A 21894-nucleotide genomic window follows, 5' to 3' on the forward strand; every position below is an offset into this window, starting at 1 on the left:
ATGTGTTTTAAGAAACCCAAGCTCCAAGTCAGTTTTACACAATTAGTGTAAATTTGGCCAAGTGATTACTTATTAACGTTCCGGTCACTCCGTGTAGTCTGGCGCCATTCGGTCGTCCCACAGCGAAACGTTCCATATTCAGCGCTTCGATACAACGTGCGTCAACAATGTGTGGTAAATAGAATCATAAGTAAATAATAACCGAAGATACCGGGTAGTTGTAAATAATGTGACTGTGTGCAGTGCTGGCTGCATACATCACAGGATGTTGAAACACCAAAAAAATGCTTTACCAGCAGTACGCGGTCTTTGTTCTCAATAGCCATTGCGTTTGGTACGCAAAGCTTCAACCTACTCAACCCTTTAGACCAACATTCACTTCACAATAAAATCAAGACCCATCGCAAAGCCACAAGCAGCATCCCCGGCGTCAAAACAGGAAACATTTCAAAATGTGACTCATTACAGCGCTCTATTTTCTCCTGACGGCGGAAAGTGGAACTATTATTTTTCAGCGTATTCCACACTCATCGCACTGATTAATGAACATAACTACAATGTTTCAGTGTCCTGCGAAGTATGTAGCTCTAACTGCAGCACTCGTAAAACCGTCAGTTTAATTATAAGCACCTAGTACAAATCTAAATCTTCATTCGCATTTGAAATAATCCTCATGGCAAGCGATACAGTTTTGCAACGTTTCTTTGTTTGCTGGAAACTGTCTCTGCTGAATTCTTCACCCAGTTCTAATAATGGTGGTAGAATAAATTTTCATCCTCAGTATTTGCGTGACAAAGGTATGCCGGCGTAACGTTCCTGCAGTCTAGACTTTACTTTAACACCATGAGTTAAAATTTCAAACCTCTCCTCAATGTCGCATAGAGTGAGAGCATATGGTACTGTAAATTCCAGAGCTTTCCTCAGTGCCTCATAGAGCGAGGACATGTAATGCTGTTGGTGGCGATCCGTCCGACTTACAGGGGCGTTAACGTCGACGGCCGCATTGGTCCAATTCGAGAGGAGTGCGCTACATGCCAGCGCCGGGTTTCATTCTTTCTATTCTCTCATCATTGTGCAACAGGAACATGACACCACACTGTAGACACATCCACCACAGTGACTCACGATCACCAGATACGCTGGAGAGAGAACTCTCACATAACTAGAGGAAAAGGGCCGCTTTCCAACTAGGAAGCTGAACCTCTTTTCTTTTATGGTGCGACGATTCGGAGGAACCAAGTCTAGCGCTGCTTTGGCGTCTCTCCTGACGGGCGACTGGAGATGCACCACGGGACAGGTTGCGTTCAGTTACATTAGCGGAATGTCAAGGACGGGCCGAAGCAGAGTGCCGTTCGACTTGTGACACCGGTTCGCGGTACTAGAATCGCACTTTTGGTGATATGCGGCGCTCTGGGCAAATTAGTCGACGTACTGCTCCGCCGATTTACGCTGAACGTTTACTATCGGGCATGGATTAATCGGCTGCACTACTACATCTATAAATAAAGGTTAGTAGCCTCGGTTTAGTTTAGCAGCCAGGGTTAAACTTTTCACTACACCTAAGTCAGTAACTAAAAATCTGGGGCCGATGCCCTCTCTATTTGGTGAACTAGCAGCCTTAAATCAACCAATCAACCAACCAACTTAAAATCCTTTTAGGTACGTAATTACTTTTAAAAAGATTCCGCAGATCCGATCACTCGACTGAAAGACGTTCATCGACAGCAGTTCATACACCGCATCGAACCGTTTACTTGTAACTCACGCAAACAGTCCCCACAAAAGCAAACCAGAAGCGCTATTCAAAGTCAGTTGGCTGGAACATATACGAAAACATCTGACTTCTTGTTTCAACGGAAACAAATAGAATTTACTGGCTTCAGTAAACCTCACCATTCCGTTACTTTTATCGATTACAACCTCCACGATCTGATACAGGTCCCTTTTTACCAACGACATGCACACCCCTTATATACACACTCTTGCTTTAAAACACTCGAAAAATCGCACAGCACCGAATACCTGCACATAGGAAACGCATTTACCAACTCTCTCAGTTTCCTGTGCTGGAAGAAAAAGTGTGTCGATCACTAAATATCCGAACAGGAGAACTCCCTAATGCTCTGGAATCAAACACTTCGCATTCATGGAAAAGTCACCGGCCGCTGTGACCGAGCGTTTATAGGAGCTTCAGTCCGGAACCGCGCTGCTGCTACGGTCGCAGGTTCGAATCCTGCCTCGATAAGGCTGTGTGCGATGTCCTTACGTTAGTTAGGTTTAAGTAGTTCTAAGTCTAGGGCATTAGTGACCTTAGCCGGCCGCGGTGGTCTCGCGGTTCTAGGCGCGCAGTCCGGAACCGTGCGACTGCTACGGTCGCAGGTTCGAATCCTGCCTCGGGCATGGATGTGTGTGATGTCCTTAGGTTAGTTAGGTTTAAGTAGTTCTAAGTTCTAGGGGACTAATGACCACAGCAGTTGAATCCCATACTGCTCAGAGCCATTTGAACCATTAGTGACCTCAGATGTTGAGTCCCATCGTGCTTAGAGCCATTTGAACCATGGGAAATTCACTAGTTCTTAAGCCAGCCTGGTAGTCCTGATCGCAACCAGTTTAATGGATCTGCAGGGAGGCGAACCTTTCATATGGAGGCTGGACTTAACGTCTTTCGTCCCGCTAGCAGAGACTGGCTTTGGCGTTCAGACCAGTAAACGCGTTGCCATTTCGATATTACCTTGCCGTAGCGTTGTCGCTTCCCGCGCACGGTGTCCCGGGTTCGATTCCCAGCGGGGTCAGGGATTTTCTCTGCCTCGAGACGACTGGGTGTTGTGTGTCTTTCATCATCATTTCATCCTCATTCACTCGCAAATCGCCGTAGTGGCGTTAAAGGACTTACGGAGCGGCGGCCGAACCGCCCTGCGAGGGCTCTCGGCCACCAATGCCATACGCTCATTATTACCGACCTTTGTAGACGTATCTTGTTCGTTGGGATCGGGACGTGTCAGAGACGGAGCGTCCATCAGGTGCGCGGGCTGTGTTCACTTTCTTCGCGAGGGCGCCGTCGGTCACGGGCCGGGGGTGGGGTGGGGAGGGGGCCGCTCAGTGGGTCAGCGGCGGCGGCGGGCGCGCGCCGTCCCCGCGGCGCCAGTCTGCGCGCGTCTTCCCAGCGGCCGCGACGCCGACCACAGCTGACTCCGGCCCAGCGCGCGCGCGCGTCTTCCGCGTGCGTCTCCACTGCCCTCACGCCGCTCCGCTCAGCGCCCGCCGGACCGCCGCACAGTCGCCGACGGACGCCAACGGAACTCGCATTACCAGGCAATGTTCTTTATTACTCGCGTGTTCGCGGTTGCAGTGCAGCCACGTGGACGTCGAGCCGTCTCTACGTCTCGGCCGTGCACTCGTGTGGACTAACAGGCCGTTACTGCAGCACCAGTGCTACATGTGAAACATTCTGTGACAGTCTTAATACGTGTTACAGTATTTCGAGCGTCGTCGCCTTCTACTATCGTATTGCTTGTAGGGAGAAACACAGATACGTCAGTCAATAAGGAATGTACAAGTGAATTATGAAAGAACATAGTAGCAGGTCAAAGACAAAACTAAATCACTCCATCTGACGTACTTTGGGTGAAAATTTCCTTCTGTACGACAGTCGGTGCCGGAACATCGAATTTCTTTTGAAAATTATACATTTTGTTCTAGGCGTCAGTCGTTTGACTCTTTGTCTTCTATCTAATGCCATATTTTACTTCAGTAGATACTTACAACAACAGACGCCCCCGAGAGCTGTTTCACATGTTTGTGTCTACAAATTTCTTCTAAACTCCTTTCAGTTTCGCGTCAGCCATTACAGGTTGCCTTAGTACATTTACCACTGTATGTTCCTCTCCTTACAATATCCACACCGTTCTTGCTGTGGGTAAGACAGTGGCCTTATTTCTGAGAAGGGACAAGAGTCAAATTACCAACTAGAGATCCAGAGAGACAGTGGCCTTATTTCTGAGAAGGGACAAGAGTCAAATTACCAACTAGAGATCCAGAGAGATCCAGATTTAGGTTTCCTGTGACTACCATAAATTACATCAATCGAATGCTAGGACGTTTCCTTTGACTAATCAGAGTTCGTGCTGTTGTCCGTAATGATATCAACATCTATGGGACTCTTAGCTTCATAGCCTTTTTTACCTTCCTCCTGAGGTTCATCGAAAAACCTATTGCTTCTACTGTTTCACAAAACACCTCCTCATTTGACACATTTACCTGGAGGCATAACTTCCTTTTTACTTCTGTGTCAGAAAATGTTAATTCTTTTCAAATTTCTTCTTACGTCATTTTCCTGCTGTTGGCATTTCACAGCCATAAAATTATTTTCTTTAAGAGATTCAAAAGTTTATCGACATTTCTCCGTCAGAAAAATTTGTGTTATTTAAAAATTTTCAGGTCCAATGTTTTCATTATATCAAGAATACTAGGATTTTATGTGAAGCTGAGAGATGTAGCGATGAACATTTCTGTAGTAAATTATAGCGTAGTTTCTCCAAATATGAGATTGCTGATTATAAGTACTAACATTTTATTGCACTGAAGAAAACTTTCGAAGCTTTTGGCGATGTTTTCGACAAATGTACTCGGATAAGTGCCAATGATGTATCAAATACGTGCACGCTGAAATTAATCAGATCCCAGATTTTAGTCCTACAGTCTACCAGTGACTGAATATGGCGCCAACTTGCTTCGTTAAACGAAACGCTGGCGATTATAGCGGTGCTTAACTTTAAAAGGTTGATAAACTAATTTTACGTCTGGTAACAAAATGTTTGAAAAATCCGGATTTGGATTTCTACTTTCGTTTTGATACAGATGAAGAACCAAAAGGAGACTCGTTCTGCCTGCATAGCAAGAGAGTATCAAATTCACGTTATAGAACAAGAGAAAAGTACTTTTATACTGAATTTGTGAGACGTCCTCGGAAGGCTCATGTGATATAGCTCTTCCTGGAACAGCCAGGGGTTCAGTCTGAAGGCCCCTGACCGTTTGTTTTTATCCGACATGAGAATTATGTTGTAAAATTACTTGCTGTAAAGTAATGAGTGTCATACAAAAAATGCTCAAGATTTCGTTGCATAAATGTCTAGTAGGTTATCCGAAAGAAAACTGTCAGGGAACGAGTAGTCGTTTCATTCTAGACTGACTGCATGGTCAAGGAAACATTACTAAGCTCCTGCTTCTTTTCGAACACAGCACCTGTCCATTAACCAGGTCGCTGAAAGTGTACTGTGCTCATTAATGCTTAGCAGATATATGACCAAATGAGTTAACTGATCTCTCTCTCTCTCTCTCTCTCTCTCTCTCTCTCTATATATATATATATATATATATATATATATATATATATATATATATATATTGCCTCAGAAAGTTTTCCAGTTTCTAATCCGATAGACTACGTCAATGTAGCGAAGACAATAGAATTTCATCCGATATAAGTTTGTATAGCTGAAAGCAAAACGTTTGGAACTTGGAGACAAATTTCTGGCGCATTATACTCACATAGCATTAATTTATCATTAGGCTTCTCCAACTTGCTCCCAGTAATGCCACTTGAGTTGCAGGCGTTCCAACTGCTCACTGTTACTGAAAGCTGAGATGCATCTTGCTTACGGATACATATTCGTATACACTTATAATAACTGTGGTAGTAGGCAGAGAATACTTTTACTATGCACTGAGTAGACCTCAGAGTGTTTCACTTGCGGCTGCTGGACTTCTGCACAGCAAATGCTGTATCCAACAACACACGTTCTCCCTTACGATCACGTCGCAGATCGGGAGTGAAATCTCAAGATCCCTTCTCTCATAACTGAAATCGACTTATGAAAATCCTTAGTGACATGTGACTTAAACATTGAACTAAAACCTAAAATACATGTAGTTGGACTTAATATCGAGATTATAGAGTGTGAAGATGTGTAGCGACATCAGCAAAAGCACATACGTTCTTACTATGAAATGATAGGTAAAAGCAGTCTCAAACTACACTTATATAAGAATGTCGCGGTAGCATAAACAGAGGATACTTGTTTAAACCCACAATACGTCTTAAAAAAAACTGCTTATTTCCCAAAGTACAAGGTGGTATTACTCGCTAGTGTGATTTGGGGCATAGGGGTGATTTTAATACCTGTTTACATCTATATCTACATTTATATTCCGCAAGCCACCCAACGGTATGTGGCGGAGGGCACTTTACTTGCCACTGTCATTACCTCCCTTTCCTATTCCAGTCGCGTATGGTTCGCGGGAAGAACGACTGCCGGAAAGCCTCCGTGCGCTCTCGAATCTCTCTAATTTTACATTCATGATCTCCTCGGGAGGTATAAGTAGGAGGAAGCAATATATTCGATACCTCATCCAGAAACGCACCCTCTCGAAACCTGAACAGCAAGCTACACCGCGATGCAGAGCGCCTCTCTTGCAAAGTCTGCCACTTGAGTTTGCTAAACATCTCCGTAACGCTATCACGCTTACCAAATAACCCTGTATTCTGTTTGTTAAGGAAGGAACGATCGAAGGAGTGAAAAGCGAGAAAGAAACAGTCCACTTAGTGGCAGCGGAGAAAGAGTCGTACTTTTAAGTCGGGCGTGGTTTCGATCCTCAGATCGCAGTACTGATTTATTTTCTCCACAGAAAGGCTAGAATAACTGTCCAATTAAAAGGTCCTCTATACACATTCGGAAATACATAAATGAGAAAACTACATATAGCTTCCAGAATGAGATTTTCACTCTACAGCGGAGTGTGCGCTGATATGAAACTTCGTGGCAGATTAAAACTGTATGCCGGACCGAGACTCGAACTCGGGACCTTTGCATTTCGCGGGCAAGTGCTCCACCAACTGAGCTAACCAAGCACGACTCACGTCCCGTCCTTACAGCTTTACTTACACGAGCTACTGGCAGAAGTAAAGCTATGAGGTAGGGGCGTGAGTCGTGCTTGGGTAGCTCAGTTGGTGGAGCACTTGCCCGCGAAAGGCAAAGGTCCCAAGTTCGAGTCTCGGTCCGGCACACAGTTTTAATCTGCCACGAAGTTTACATATAACTTGTTGGAATGTCTTGTGTCAAGTTCTACTGTGTTTCGCAGGATGTTATAAGACTAAGAAATTTTTCTTTGCTCGCTGAGCGCTAGATGTAGTGCATGCGGCTGCTGCAGAGCTGTAGTGTGACGGAGGTGTGCTCTGCTGTTTCAGCCCGTGACTGGCCATGGAGCGGACGCGGCGCCTCTCCCCGGCCCCGGCCTGCTGCCTGCTGCTCGCCCTCGCCCTCGCCCTGCTGCTACAGGTACGGCCGTCTTCGGGCTCTGTCCGCTGCACTAACCACGCCCACCGGCTGGCCCATCCTGCACACGTGGCACACCCTCACACTCCTGGAGAAATAAGATGGATCCGAAAAGCTTTCGCCACCTGCGGAACATCTCCCAAACTACACAGAAAAAGCTGCACTGCTCAACAGAATATTGATCTAACACGATGAATGGGTCTTCAAAATCCCATCCAAATTACAACACAGATGAACAGTCATCTAGTAAGTTTCAAACTGTTACTGTCAAGTAAACCTGTCATCAACCTGAAGAGTTGGCTACGGCCTTGCCGCAGTGGATACACCGGTTCCCGTCAGATCACCGAAGTTAAGCGCTGTCGGGCACTTGGATGGGTGACCATCCAGCCGCCATGGGCTGTTGCCATTTTTCGGGCTGCACTCAGCCTCGTGATGAGCTACTCGACCGAATAGTAGCGGCTCCGGTCAAAGAAAACCATCATAACGACCGGGAGAGCGGTGTGCTGACCACACGTCCCTCCTATCCGCATCCTCAACAGAGGATGACACGGCGGTCGGGTGGTCCCCATGAGCCAGTTGTGGCCTGAAGACGGAGTGCAGCCAGAAGAGTACTCTGACCCCCAAAGTGCTCAAATAAATGTTTTTTATTGAGGACGGCATGTCCTAATACTGTTTCAATATAACAACCATTTCACTCAATCACTTGTAGTGGAACTTACGGTTTTGTGTAAGGTTCATCCACACTATACCTTTTTATCACATGAAGGAAGCAGTGATAGAAGTAACGGTCACACTAAACTGCCAGCAAAAAAATTCTGTGCAAACATTTTTTATCACCATCGCTTTTTCATAAGAGGTATAATAACACATTCGTAATACCCAGGCTAAAATTTCTAAGGAAAATAAACCGATCCTTAAAGAGTAGCCGGAATTAACTGCTTATTAAAGACAGCACTTATTAAAGACATCTACTAGACCGAATACTAGCGGCTCCGGTCAAAGAAAACTATAATAACGACCGGGAGAGCGGTGTGCTGACCACACGCCCCTCCTATCCCAATCCTCAACTGAGGATGACACGGCGGTCGGGTGGTCCCTCTGGGCCAATTGTGGCCCGAAGGCGGAGTCCAACCCGAAGAGTGCTCTGAGCCCCAAAGTGCTTAAATAAACGTTTTCTATTGAGGACGGCATGTCCTTATACTCTTTTAATATAACAACCATTTCACTCAATCACTTGTAGTGGAACCTACCATGTTGTGTAAAGTTCATCCACACCTTTTTTTCACACGAAGGAAGCACTGATAGAAGAACGGTCACGCTCAACTGCCAACAAAAAGCTTCTGTGCATACAAAAACCATTATTACAAACATTTTCATCACCATCGCTGTTTCATAAGACGCATAATAACACATTCGTAATACCCAGGCTAAAAATTCTAATGACAACAAACCGGTCCTTAAAGAGCAGCCGGAATTAAATGCTTATTAAAGACAGCACTTTTTGGAGAGTTATCACCAATTCGTATACCATTTCTGTTCTCGCTTCCTTATGGAGTATTCGGAAAGAAAAAATTGTGCTCGCTCGCTACACATCTTAAAACACCCCTTACATAATTCTGTAAATACACTGTACGTTACCGTATCACACATGATAGATTGTACAGAATACTTCAGCTGCTGACAGTACCTCAGTTACCTTACGAAAGCCTCCTTTCTTCCTTCCTATGATGATGAAGATGTATCACAGAAAGATTCCCATTACATCTCGTTGCCCCTTGTGCAGTAAGTAGCTTGCTTTCCTGCATTCCCCACACGCTTTCTACCTCTGTCTCTCTCTTCCTTACTAACCCTTTCTTCAACACTGTCTTTTGGTGGTATTTTGGTTTCTGAGAATTTTGTGCAGATGTTTAGCATTTTAGGTTTCTTTTCATATCACGCTTGTAGTTAGCAATAGGGGCTTCATGCTGTTTTATACATGCCTTTACATTTTACAAATACTTTATAAGCTAGGTTCCTTAGCTATATATTCCATCCGCGTACGTCAAATCATTTTTATCAAATTTGAAACTACCCGATGTCATTCTTATGGTCAGACATAGGGCAAGAAAACTAGTAGAACTGTAGCTACGGACGATAAAAAGTGAGCAGTCACATCGCCCTGAAAATCTCCCTCCTCTCTGTAGGGCACAGAAACGATCGTTCCATATGAAGGAAGGTCGGTGGAGATGAAGACGAAGTTGGGGAATTATTACTAATGTTGTTAAATAACCATTATGGCATTCGTTGAAGTTACCCTTGTAAAACCTAAACTTCAGTAAGTCGACGGGAATTTAAACCTTTCCCATTAGGACTGCTCGGCCTGCGCTCTAGTCATTGTGCCATCTTATTTGGTTTTAAGGGATGCTGAAGAAGAAGAAATAATATTCGGAATATTGGTATGGACACTCCTCAACCAAAAATTATGACACAAAATACTTGCATACGGCCAGCACGAAATGTTACTTCAGTTTATGCGACCAGTAACAGACTCTACTTAAATTTAGACATACCGATGAAACTTCTGCTCCTTGTTTCGATGTAGGCATTGCTATGAATTCATCTCCATACTTTCTTAGAACGCTGACTTAGTTTGGACAGCATCACAACTTTTAATAATACTTGCAAGAAATTCGTCTTAAACGCCAGTGATATCTTTTAATCAGGCATTTTACACGTTCCGCATGGCGTACGAACTGTCAGATCAAGTGAATGCGCTGTCCAACTAACAGGATTTAATAACCAACGTTCAAGGAAGTTCTGAGTACGAAACTCACGAACAATGTAGAGTGTAGATCGAATAACGTGCTCTACCGTTCCGTGCTCACTCCTTACTGAAAATAAACACTGATTAATAGAGGCAATGAAGATTAAGTACAATCGTTTTCTGCCTTGACATGTCAGCACGTAACGTTAATCATCCACCTTTTGTTTGTGAGTTCTTGCGGAGCACCACTGTCGCCTGGAAACTGTGTTGATTCTTAACTGCTGACATGGGAATTTCAAGTACGATGTTCCTTATCTCTTCCTGAAACTTTCGAATTCTGTACGACAGTTTCTCACTGCGATGGAAACTCCCTCCACAGAGATTCTCACTACGAGCCTAAGACTATGTAACCAGAAATATTCAATACTGCCTTCCATCGCCCACCAGACACCTCTTCTAATGCAACCTTCAGTTCACTTGTACGTAAGTTCCCCAGTCATACGGTAACCATCGGTGGAGACTTCGATCATCCAACAATTAATTGGTAAAATTATAGTTTTGTTAGTGGTTGGCGTGATGAGACATCTTGTGAAACTTTACTAAATGCCTTGTCTGAAAGCTACCTAGAACAGATACTTAGGAACGCCACTCATGATGGAAATGGATTGGATCTACTGGCAACAAATAGACTTCAACTCACAGAGGATGTCCAAAACGAAACTGGTATCAGGTCCATGACAACAATGAGTACCAAAGCACAAAGGACAACTAAAACAAACAGATAAATGTATACATCTTCAGTGAACTAGATAAAAATCAGTAGCATCATATCTCAATGAGAAACCTGAAAGTGTCAGGACAGGGCAGGAGATTGGTGGAGGAACTCTGGCTCAGGTTTGAAAGAATAGTTGACTATTTACTGGATAGACATGAATCCAGTAGGACAGTTCATAATCGGAGGGAACCTCAATGATATACTGTCGCGTCGCTGTACATAAACTTCTAAAGAAACGGAGATAACTGCATAATAGATGTAAAAAAATCAAAGGCTATAGATAGAGAAATGCTGAATGAAACGACTACTATAGGTGTAAAAGACAGCACGGGCTATAGATAGAGAAATGCTGGATGTAATCCATTTGGCAATGAAGACAGCAATGCGTGATGTCTTCAGTGAACACCGTAGAAGAGTTCTGTCAAGTGATCTTTCACAGAATGCAAATAAATTGTGAACATACGTAAAGGCTGTTAATGGCACCAAAGTTAGTATCCAATCCATAATGAATTAGACAGAAACAAGATTGAGGGTAGCAAAAAAAAATGCTGATATGCTTAACAAAATTTTCAAATGTTTCTTTACAAAGGAAAACCCAGGAGAAGTGCCCCAATTCAATCCTCGTACCATTGAAAAGATGAATGAAATACGTATTGGTGGCAGTGGTGTTGAGAAACATCTGAAATCGTCAAAATTGAATAAAGCTCCAGAGCCTGATGGAATCCTTGTAAGATTCTATACTGAATTTGCGGCTGAGTTAGCCCCTTTATTACTATAATCTAACATAGATTCCACGAACAAAGAACCGTCCTCAGTTCTTGGAAAAAGGCACAGGTCATACCCGTGTACAAGAAGGGTAGTAGAAGTGATCCACAAAACTAACATCCAGTATCCTTGACATCGATTTGTTGTAGAATCTTAGAACATACTCTGAGCTCAAATAGAATGAGGTACGTTGAACAGAATGACCTTCTCATTGTGTACCAGCATGGATTTCTAACACATCGATCACGTGAAACCCTACTCGTACTTTTCTCAAATGGCATACTCAAAGCTTTGGATCAAGGCAGTCAGGTAGATGCTGTAATTCCTGATTTCCGGAAACTGTTTGACTCAATACCATACCTACGCTTATTGTCAAAAGTACAATCGTATGGGGTATCAAGTGAAATTTGTGACTGGACTAAAAACTTTTTGGGAGGGAGGATGCAACATGTTATGTTGGATGGAGAGTCATCGTCACATGTCAAAGTAACTTCGGGTGTGCCTCAGTGAAGTGTGTTGGAGCCGTTTATGTTCGTGTTGTAGATTGATGACTTCATGTTGTAGATTGATGACTTTGCGTACAACACTAAAAGTAATATCACGCTTTTTGCAGATGATGCAGTTACCTGTAATTAAGTCATATCGGAAAGAACCTGTATAAATATTCAGCCACATCTTGATAATATTTCAAAGTGGTAAGTTCTAGGGGACTGATGATCTGAGACGTTAAGTCCCATAGTGCTCAGAGCCATTTGAACCATTTTGAACCATTTAAAAGTGGAGCAGAGACTGGCAACTTTCTTTAAATGTTCAGAAATGAAACATTTTGCATTGCACAAAAAGGAAAACATAGTAGTATCCTATGACTATAATATCAAAATGGCTTGGTTCAAATGGCTCTGAGCACTATGTGACTTCACATCTGAGGTCATCAGTTCCCTAAAACGTAGAACTACTTAATCCTAACTAACCTAAGGACATCACACACATCCATACCCCAGGCAGGATTCGAAACTGCGACCGTAGCGGTAGCGCGGTTCCAGACTGGACGCCTAGAACCTCTCGGCCACCACGGCCGGCGACTATAATATCAACGAGTCACTGTTGGAGTCTGTCAACTCATACAAATATCTGGGTGTAGCTCTTTGTAGGAATATGAAATGGAATAATCATTTAGGTTTAGTCGTGGGTAAAGCATGTGATAGACTTAGGTTTATTGGTAGAGTACTGGGGAAATGCAATAAGTCTACAAAAAAGGTTGCTTAAAAATCACTCCTATTATTTTCCCACCTTTTTTGAAGTTTCGCAGTGACAGTTAAACCGAAAACTTTAATTATCATTTATAACATGAACGAGCCAGAAATTGTAACCACTGTGTGGTATAATAATATGCCTTTAAGTTCGCGAAAACGAGAAAACTGGTATTACGTTATTATGTCACAATTTAAACGAAAAATTCGCCAGCTACGTCACTCAATTCTGAATCAAAGCTGTACAAAATTTACTCTGACTCCGATCCTCTGTAACAGACTGCTTCAGTAGTGTTTAGAAGGTACAGATACTCGTTGTAGCGTTGATTAATTCGTCCTACATTACATCCAACGGCAAATACCGACCCTTGAATGCCAGCCGATGGTGAATTATCATGAGTGTCACACGTTTTTGCCTCCTCCTTCCACTTATCTATTTGTTCTCACTCTAGAGGATTAGTCTGAATATATACATGTAAAGATGCATTTTTTTTTAAAAAAAAAAAAGGATTGGCCCAGTTGAAAGGACGCACACATTATAGTAACGAATTCAGTCTGTAAGTATTAAGTAACTACAAAAGTGTGATTCATATGATGGTGAGTTCTGGCGTTACGATACTTATGTGTTGAATGATCTCCATAATGGTTTCCTTAATGCTATGCTGAGATTTGCAGATTGGGAGGTAAGGGTTCTGGTAGCCGAGGCAGACGAGTATATGTGTATCTCAAAAAAATATACTCACGAATCTGCATAAATACTCTACAATAAGATCTGCACTGCATTTCATGCTATATTTCCCACTGTAGCATCTCTGAGAGTTTCTTCCCGATCCATTTGTGTACTGAGCCCGGGGAGAACGACTACTTCCTGTCAGAGCTGTGATTGATCTCGTGTTATCTTTGCCGTCTCTATGGCCTCCATGAGACCCTTAGTATACTTCTAGACCTTTCCTTTAATACTGATTCTTGAAACTGAAAGTAGGTTTTCACGGGGGTAGTTGACACCTGTCTTCATCCGTCCGTCGGTTCATCCGTTATGCTACCTCGTGGGTTAATCAAACCTGTTAACATTCGTTTTGTCCTTCTTTGTACACGTTCAGTATTTCCTCTTAGTCCTTTCTGGTAGTAAGTGACGGGGAGTCATCTAATGAAACCCAAATAAATGAAGCCTAGGTCCAACGCAGGCGTTATAGACTCTCTGGAGTTCGTAAGCAGTTTGGGAGATAGTGTGAGCAGCCCTCTGGGATTATTTGCAAATGATGCTGTCTTTTACCGTCTACTGAAGTCATCAGAGGATTAGACCAAATTATAAAATGATTTAGTCCAGATATTGGTAAGTTGCGGAAAGTGGCAATTAATCCTGAACAATAAAATTTGTGAGGCCCTCCATATGAGTTCTAAAGAGTCCGTTAAATTTCATTTACACGATTAGTCACACAAATTTAAATACTGTCGATTCAGCAAAATACCTGGCGATTACAATTAAGAACTTAAACTGAAACCAACACACAGAAAATGTCGACGGGAAGATGAATCAAAGACTGTGTTTTACTAGAAGAAGAGAAGGTGCAACGATTCTACTAAAGAGATTACCTACACCACGGTAGCCCGTGCTCTTCTGGCGTACTGCTGTGCAGTACGGAATCCTTACCACACAGTGCTGACAGAGAACACTGAGGAAGATAAAAGAGGGAGCGATAGTTACAAATATTAAAAGCAAGTTCGTTGCAGCATATTTTTTCACGAAATTTCAATCAGCAACTTTATCCCTCGACTGTCAAAAAGTTTTTTAGTCCCATCTACAGTTAGTTTCATGTTCCAAGGATTATTAGAACGATTTTTTGAATCGAAATGATATGTAATGAGTCGGTTTACAGAACACGCACACATGATTATTTTAACATAAATGAAGATACTCTTAAAAACTACTGTATTTTTTACAGGTTACTATTTTTTAAATGAAAAGTCGTCTAAGGTATAGAAGGAGTCGTCCAAAAGAAATTATTTTCGTTTAGATTTTAAACTTGCTTTGATACCTGTCAAACATTGTGTACTGTTGGACGAATGATCAAATAGTTCTGTTGTTGCATATTGATCTCCTTTCTGTGCCACTGGTAGCTTTACTAACGAGTAATAAACCTCATTTTTTATCTTCTAGTACTGTAGGTATGGACATCACTAATCTTCTCCCACGATGATGAACTATATACTTCGAGTTTCATTTGGCAATATATATGCTGTGAAGGTACAGTTAAAACGTTTTAACTCCTTAAAGATGACTGCAAGTGAGCACCACATGTTATTCTTACTGCTCGCTCTTCTGTAATCAGAAATTTCTCCCTAAGTGACGAGTTACCCACAAAATTATTCTATAAGACTTTATACAAAATATGTTAGGAAGCTGGTTCGTTTATTTCCGAGACCAGCAGTTATATGAAAAGCAAAAGTAACTGAACATAATTGTTTTAGCAGCTCAGTAATATGCTTTTTCCAATTCAAGTTTTCATCAGTATGTACCTACAAAAATCTGGAGCATTCTACCCTGTTTACTTACTTCTGTTCGTATGCTACACAGTTGTTGGTCTATTTCTGTTGGTTGTACAGAACCGAAAATAGAGTGTTTCCTCAAAATTTAGGGAGAGTCCATTTTCACAGAACCACTTAATTATTCTTTGACAAGCAATATTAACAATCTCTTCTGTTCCTTTATTTGTAATGGGATTTATAAAACAACACAAGTATCATCTGCAAGAAGTACCAATTCTGCTTGATGAATGTTAAGTAGGACATTCACAATAGGAGTGGATCCAAAATTGAACCTTGTGAAACTCCTCTCGTGAGTCCTCCTCAGTCAGTTCCATTTTCCCTTCTTCCAATTAATTTGAATTATTCAACGCAACTTTTGGAATTGGTTTGTTAAATATGATTCAAACCAGTCGTTTCTAAAACCATCAACTCCATAAAATGCAAGTTTTTCTGTGAGAGTTGCGTCATCTACACAATCAAACGCCTTGAAAATATATAAAAAAACCGATTATAGTCCATTATACAATGCCAGTTGTATTCGGTGAGTGCATGTCTAATGAGCATACTCCGTAAAAACCCTTTGGAAGTCCATAGGGAAAAATGATCATGACGATAAAGTAAATCACAAGTAAAGATTTAGTTGTTTATTTTCCTCACGTGCCATTCGAAAGTGGAAAATTAGAGAAATGGTCTGGAAGCGGTTAGGTACGAACTTTGCAAGACACTTGAGAATGAATTGCAGAGTAATCACATTGATGGAGATATATGGGTCCCACACTCTTCAATAATATTCTGCGATACGTCGCATGAGTGTTTTGTAAGCAATCACCTTCGTAGACTGAATTTTTCCAGTGCCATAGCAATGAACCGAAGTCTGCCATATGCTTTACCGGCGACTGAGCCTGCGTGATTATTCCATTTCATGTCCTCACAAATTGTTGCACGAATTGGAGTATGAGAGAAACATCTGAGAGAAAGTCGTAGTTATTGATGTTAGGGGGCCCTTAATGTGGCGAGGTCTGATTTTAGCGTACCGCAGGACAAGCAAACAGAGGATACAAGTGGTGGACAAAAATATAGAAACACAAAACATTACCATGTTCTTTATGGTGTTTAAGGGAATTTTATGCCATTTTTTGCGACATAAGGGCAAGTTTAGAAAACGACAGTGATCACGCACCCTTTTGACCTCAAAGGCTCAGTAATACTGAGATCCGGAGACTGTGGTAGCCAGAGTAGACGCGACAATTAATTCTCGAGCTCACAAAACTAGTTCTGGATAATGTGAGCTGCGTGAATGGGGGCTATGTCTCCTTGGAAGATATCATCACCATTCGGGAACGAACACTTTAGAATAGGGTGGACCTGGTCAGCCAAAATAGTCACTCAACCCTTAACAGTAACGAGACTTTGCAGATAAGCATAGGGCCCGTGGAATATTACGATGGGGCTGCCGAAATCAACACCGAACCCCTGTCATGTGTCAGTCTTGGGATGTAAACTCGGTCAGGAGATGGAAACAGCGTGAAACAGGACTCATACGACCAAATTACTTCTTCCGATTGCTCCGCAGTCTATGTTTTATAGCTTCGGCCCCTCATTTTCCTGTTGCGGGCAAATGAATCAGTGATATGTGGCTGTGGAATTTTATCTTGCCTGGCAGTTCTCCGATTCCGGAGATCCCTTTCTGTTCTTCCGACGCCGACAGTGATCGTGAATGCGATATTCAGTTCTGCAGTGGTTTTGTAGCTGGCGTCCTCTTATTTTTCCTCACATTTCCGTTCAATGACCGTCTGCTTTAACAGTCAACACACACTTTCGTCCGCGTTGCGACTTACCGGATGATGTTCTTCCGCTTTCCTTGTATGAGGTATGCAGTACCTCTTGAAAAACAAAACTTTTTCTCTACCCTGGTTACGGAAGCATACACCATACGAGCACCGACAATTTTCCCACTTTCGAATTCTCTTAGCTCCGACGTAACGCACTCACAACTACACAGAACGCTGTTCTGACCGTGACTTGACACTTGTAATGTATTGAGTACGTAGCACAGTTACCGTTCGTGGTCAATACGTCAGCGGCATCTGCAGGCTGCGTTAGCATCTGTGTTTGCGTCCCAGCATGCATTTCTCGCCATATTTTCATATTTTCGTGCAACTGATGTACGACGGTTAGGGCTGGGGGCAGAGCACCGCTGGTGAGGTTACGTCCTGATGTCGTGATGAGTTACAGAGGTGGCCCTGGGGCGCATGTAGAGCGTGAAGCGGCCGGTTAAGGGGCACGCGGCCGGCTCGTGACATCCACCCAGCACGCTGTGTTCCTCCCTGCAGAACGAGCAGCGCTTGTTGTCGTGGAAGCGCCCCGTAACATTTCCCTCCTCGGGGCTACAGTCTTTGTGTTTGCTTCAGACCAAAACTTCAGGATAGTTACTGCCATGTTCTAGCACAATGAAATTTAAAATTGAACTCTTTGTGTTATTTTCTTTTATTTGAAACAGATTCGAGCCCGCTGGTATAATGATACATCTTGTGCCTGGAAAACCGATAGGTCGCGAGACTGAATCGTGGTCGAACCACGGGAATTTTCGGGCTGCCTTTACTCTGGCCTTCATCTCACAAAGATGTGAATGATCGCCAGTAACGAAACGTGGTTCGTATTCTACGTTAAACCTGAGGTTCTGTTTCTCCGGTTGGATAACTGGGGTACATTGGAGACAAGCAAACCACCGGTGTCCAGTAGAGAGACTTGCACCCGGCCATTGAATCACACGAAATTATCACTATTTGAAAAGGGCTGCTAAGATCAGTGCTATGCGAACGACGTGTTCAATTTGGAAAAAAATAGCTTTTTACAAATAAAATGCGATTTGAGTAAAGTATTCGATCTGATTCCACTTTCAATAAACGACAAAGCGGAATGGGGCTACGTTTTGCTGATATAAATAAAGTTACTGTACGTCAACACAGGAGAAGGAAGGTGAGGGGAATTAAAGAACGATTGTTTAGAAAACAGAACCGTAAAAAAAATTCGCAGAACAACGTTATGGCAGTAGCCAAAGTCTGGACCAAATGAAGAAAATTTTCCAGCAAGACACATCCATTTGCATCAAACACTTGCCTTCAAATGAGAAAGCTTCTGGAACTGCACTTCACAGAATATCATTCTAAAGAAGTGGCGGAAAGAAAAGAAACGGTCGAATTTTTTGAATCGCTGGGCTAATACTACGTAACGACATGAAAATGACCAGAAACATTAGTCTCGTTAACAGGGAAAGTGAATACATAATTTAGATTTGTTGGGTGTGTTCACAGAATGTACGGTATATGTAAATACAAAAGCTTAAGAAACTACAGAGTTCGAAATATGCTGCCGTATGAGTTACAAATTAATTTGCTATATTGGAAATGAGATGATATAAGGAAAAGTGGGAGCTGACCGAAGTGTCTTGAACCCGCAAGAAGCCACGACAGGTCCGCAGGCTATATACTGACATCTCCTTACTTTTGGCTCGACAGAACACTAGGGAGAGAGAGCGGAATGGTCGCGGGAGGGAAAAGATGGCAACCTCTGACAAAGATTGTTGAGGGAGTTTAGTATAAGAGGTGCGCAGAAATGAATAAATTTGCACAGATTTGGAAGTGGTGGATAGCAACTACCAATCGAAAGATTGTTGATACTATTTATAGTAGATGTTAACTAGACGTATTCCTTCTATTACAGTTGTCATTTTCGTTTCTGTACATACTTGTATTTCGACTATTCGTTTCAGGTGTAGTTTAAACTACCCCAGCTCTTCGTGTGTCAAGCAGAACATACTCGTAGATCAGTAAGACTGCAGTCTTCAATACGTTATTTGCATACAATTACACCGCAGGGAAGAGACTTCGATGTCAGCTTATGTCTGTGACTAAGTAGAAAAAATGATGCACTCATCGCTGAAGTGTTTGTACAGTTCCTGTTACTATGCGAGCACTATTACGGTTCACATTAACGCATAAGACAGCGTGTGCAGAGTGATGAAAGACGGCAAAGCGTGCATAGGGGTACGCTTTCCACATTACATCACGCGCGTTGGCCAAGAGGGAAAGTGTGAGGCCCGTCGATAACGTGGGCTACCCCCTGGGGTTTCTCATTACTCCGGACCTCACGCCTCACATATATTTCGGTGATAAAAAAGACATTACGTTCCAGCGAATTATTATCTACCGCGAATTGTGCAAACCCTTCAGCGATGAGTGCATCATGTCCTTTGAAAACGACTTCAGTTTTTTTCCAACGAAAGTACGTTCTTAAGTTGAAAACTTCATGAAAGTTTATAAGAACGATCATAATCGGAAAAATTAAAACGTAAGTACGCACTCTTACACCGAATGATCGCATAGAACAGTGTGAAAGCTACACGAAATTAAAACGACTGTTTTCCAGTAACAGACGTTAGATGGGTTCCACTGTTTATAGTAAACAGACGCCGACCTGCATATATTCCAGCTTACATTTGCAGGAAATGACGTTTCAGGTTTATTTCGTTCACTAACTGGTACTCGTGAAACTCTAAAAGTAAAAACTATCTCTCACACTGTGAACAAGTGTAATTTACGGATCTGTTAAGCTAATGAAGATGAGAAATAAATGTGAGCAAATACAGATTTAAAACAATCTGTGTCTCACAAAGTTCACACCCAGCACGGGGCTTCAATCTCCATTTGATGTAAATACTGCTTAACAATAGTAACTGGAAAAAATCTCGAGTTCAACTAATAACAAACCTTTTGCGAAGCGCGTATTGTACCTAGTTATAACTCAGAAAACGAAACATTAATGGCACGTACAAAAACACCTTGTTGGACCTAACAGCAAGTAGACGTAGAATAAAAGAAATGTGTTCGAGGGATCATAAATGGTTTGTTTTCGTTTCCTAAGAAAACAATGGATGTATGTGTCTCACTTCAGAAATGCAGGCACCTGCTTGAAGAAATTCTTGTCCTATTCCTGTGTGTCACTGAATATGCCGATGGAACAAAGGATTTATCTATTGAAGGCTAATTCCGATACCGTTTCTGAAGGGCAAGATAAATTCCTGGAAATACCGATAATGGTTTGCTGCTGTGGTCATAATCTGAATATGACTATTAAAGAACATGAATTAAAACAGCTGCTTAATAATGGAGCTATCCCTTATTCATATCGCTTTTCAGACTATTCTGTGGTAACAAAATTGGATGGTATTATTTGATTCTTTTGTCTCTGTTAATATTATTTGAGCTTCGTTACGTTATCTTGCTTCTGGGCGGAAATGCAAAGACCGACCAATTACCGATTTGTGACTGGATCCAGTAACGTCATAAAATACAAATAATTACATTGTGTGAGGAAATCAAACGTAACGGCGAGGTAATTTCACTTTTGAGTTAATCAAGTGTCCAACAACTGATGGATTACACGAAAATTGATGATATATATCACCAGGTGCCGCTGAAGAATACTTATAACACATACTCTGGAATACTGTTTAAATCTGTAAATACATGAGCGTTGAAGTAGCAGAGTTATAATTCTACTGAAGTGATTGTAGGTTTCATTAATTCGCCTTACATAGCGAGAGTGTAGCTTTCCGTGAACTTTGCTGTCTTCAATAGAACTTCTGCAGTTATGTGGGTGCGTCGTCAAGTTTTCATGTAGACCAATACCCGTACAGCTTCCGCAATGTTTGTCTATAACACAACATGATGAAGTATTCAAGTACACGAAAATGTTTTTTGAACAGGTAATATTTCTGTAAAGCAGATGAACAATGCTAATTAATAATACGAATTGTAAGAAAAACGGTAACTGTCTAGTAAAAATTTCATAATGTTTAAGGGATAAGTAGGAATGTATGTAATTCCATGCATACCCCTTATCTAGAAGTTGCAAAGATAAAGTCAGATCATTTACTGTAAGTACATAGGGACGTAAGTGTACGTAGTTACACGTTAGCGTATCGACTACGAAGAACGATTTACACTGTGAGGCTCTGGAAACGTTTTTGCTCTCCTGTATGACCTAAATTAAAATTACACTCACACTGCACTGCACTCAGTACCGAAAAAGAGTTTATTGGGGCAGGAAACGATTCTTTAATGAATTTTGTGTATAGCTTGTTGAATTGGAGGCTAATATAACTGTTCATCAAATTTGTAGAGATTTATAGTATCATTATAAACGGAGGAAATAGATTGCAAGTGGTATCGTAAAAGCAGGAGAATTTTTTCGCAATAAATGGAGAAGAAAAGAATGATGTAACCGAAAGACACGTGAATAACAGAGACTGCGGTAATAAAGTTATGTGGAGAGCGCTGCTAAGCGTCGTTCAGGTGTGCAAGCTGAATCAAGCGTTTACGGTAACGCTCGCTATGACGTATTAAGTGTGGACGCTGAGTTCCTTGAACTATTGCAAGGAGGAGGAGCACTCATAGTCCTAAGCGTGCTGTTCCCAGCACGTCCTGGGCGACCCAGTTGGCG

The 21894-nt window shown here is 42.1% G+C and overlaps 1 protein-coding gene across 2 annotated transcripts in view; it reads left to right on the forward strand.

The window, feature by feature from the left end:
* The window catches only part of LOC126344305 (uncharacterized), a 125110-nt gene that overhangs the window by 63803 nt on the left and 39413 nt on the right, over positions 1-21894 (forward strand). The window contains exons 1-2 of one of the 2 annotated variants that reach the window (XM_050002010.1): positions 3158-3312; positions 7244-7334. In XM_050002010.1, coding sequence (XP_049857967.1) covers positions 7257-7334 — 78 coding nt within the window. In that variant the 5' untranslated portion in view covers positions 3158-3312; positions 7244-7256. Of the gene's footprint in view, positions 1-3157; positions 3313-7243; positions 7335-21894 lie in introns of those variants that run through there. The other variant, XM_050002009.1, reaches the window with a different exon arrangement.

This window comes from Schistocerca gregaria, chromosome 1 (assembly GCF_023897955.1).
Source record: "Schistocerca gregaria isolate iqSchGreg1 chromosome 1, iqSchGreg1.2, whole genome shotgun sequence".
Taxonomy (NCBI): Eukaryota; Metazoa; Arthropoda; class Insecta; order Orthoptera; family Acrididae; genus Schistocerca; species Schistocerca gregaria.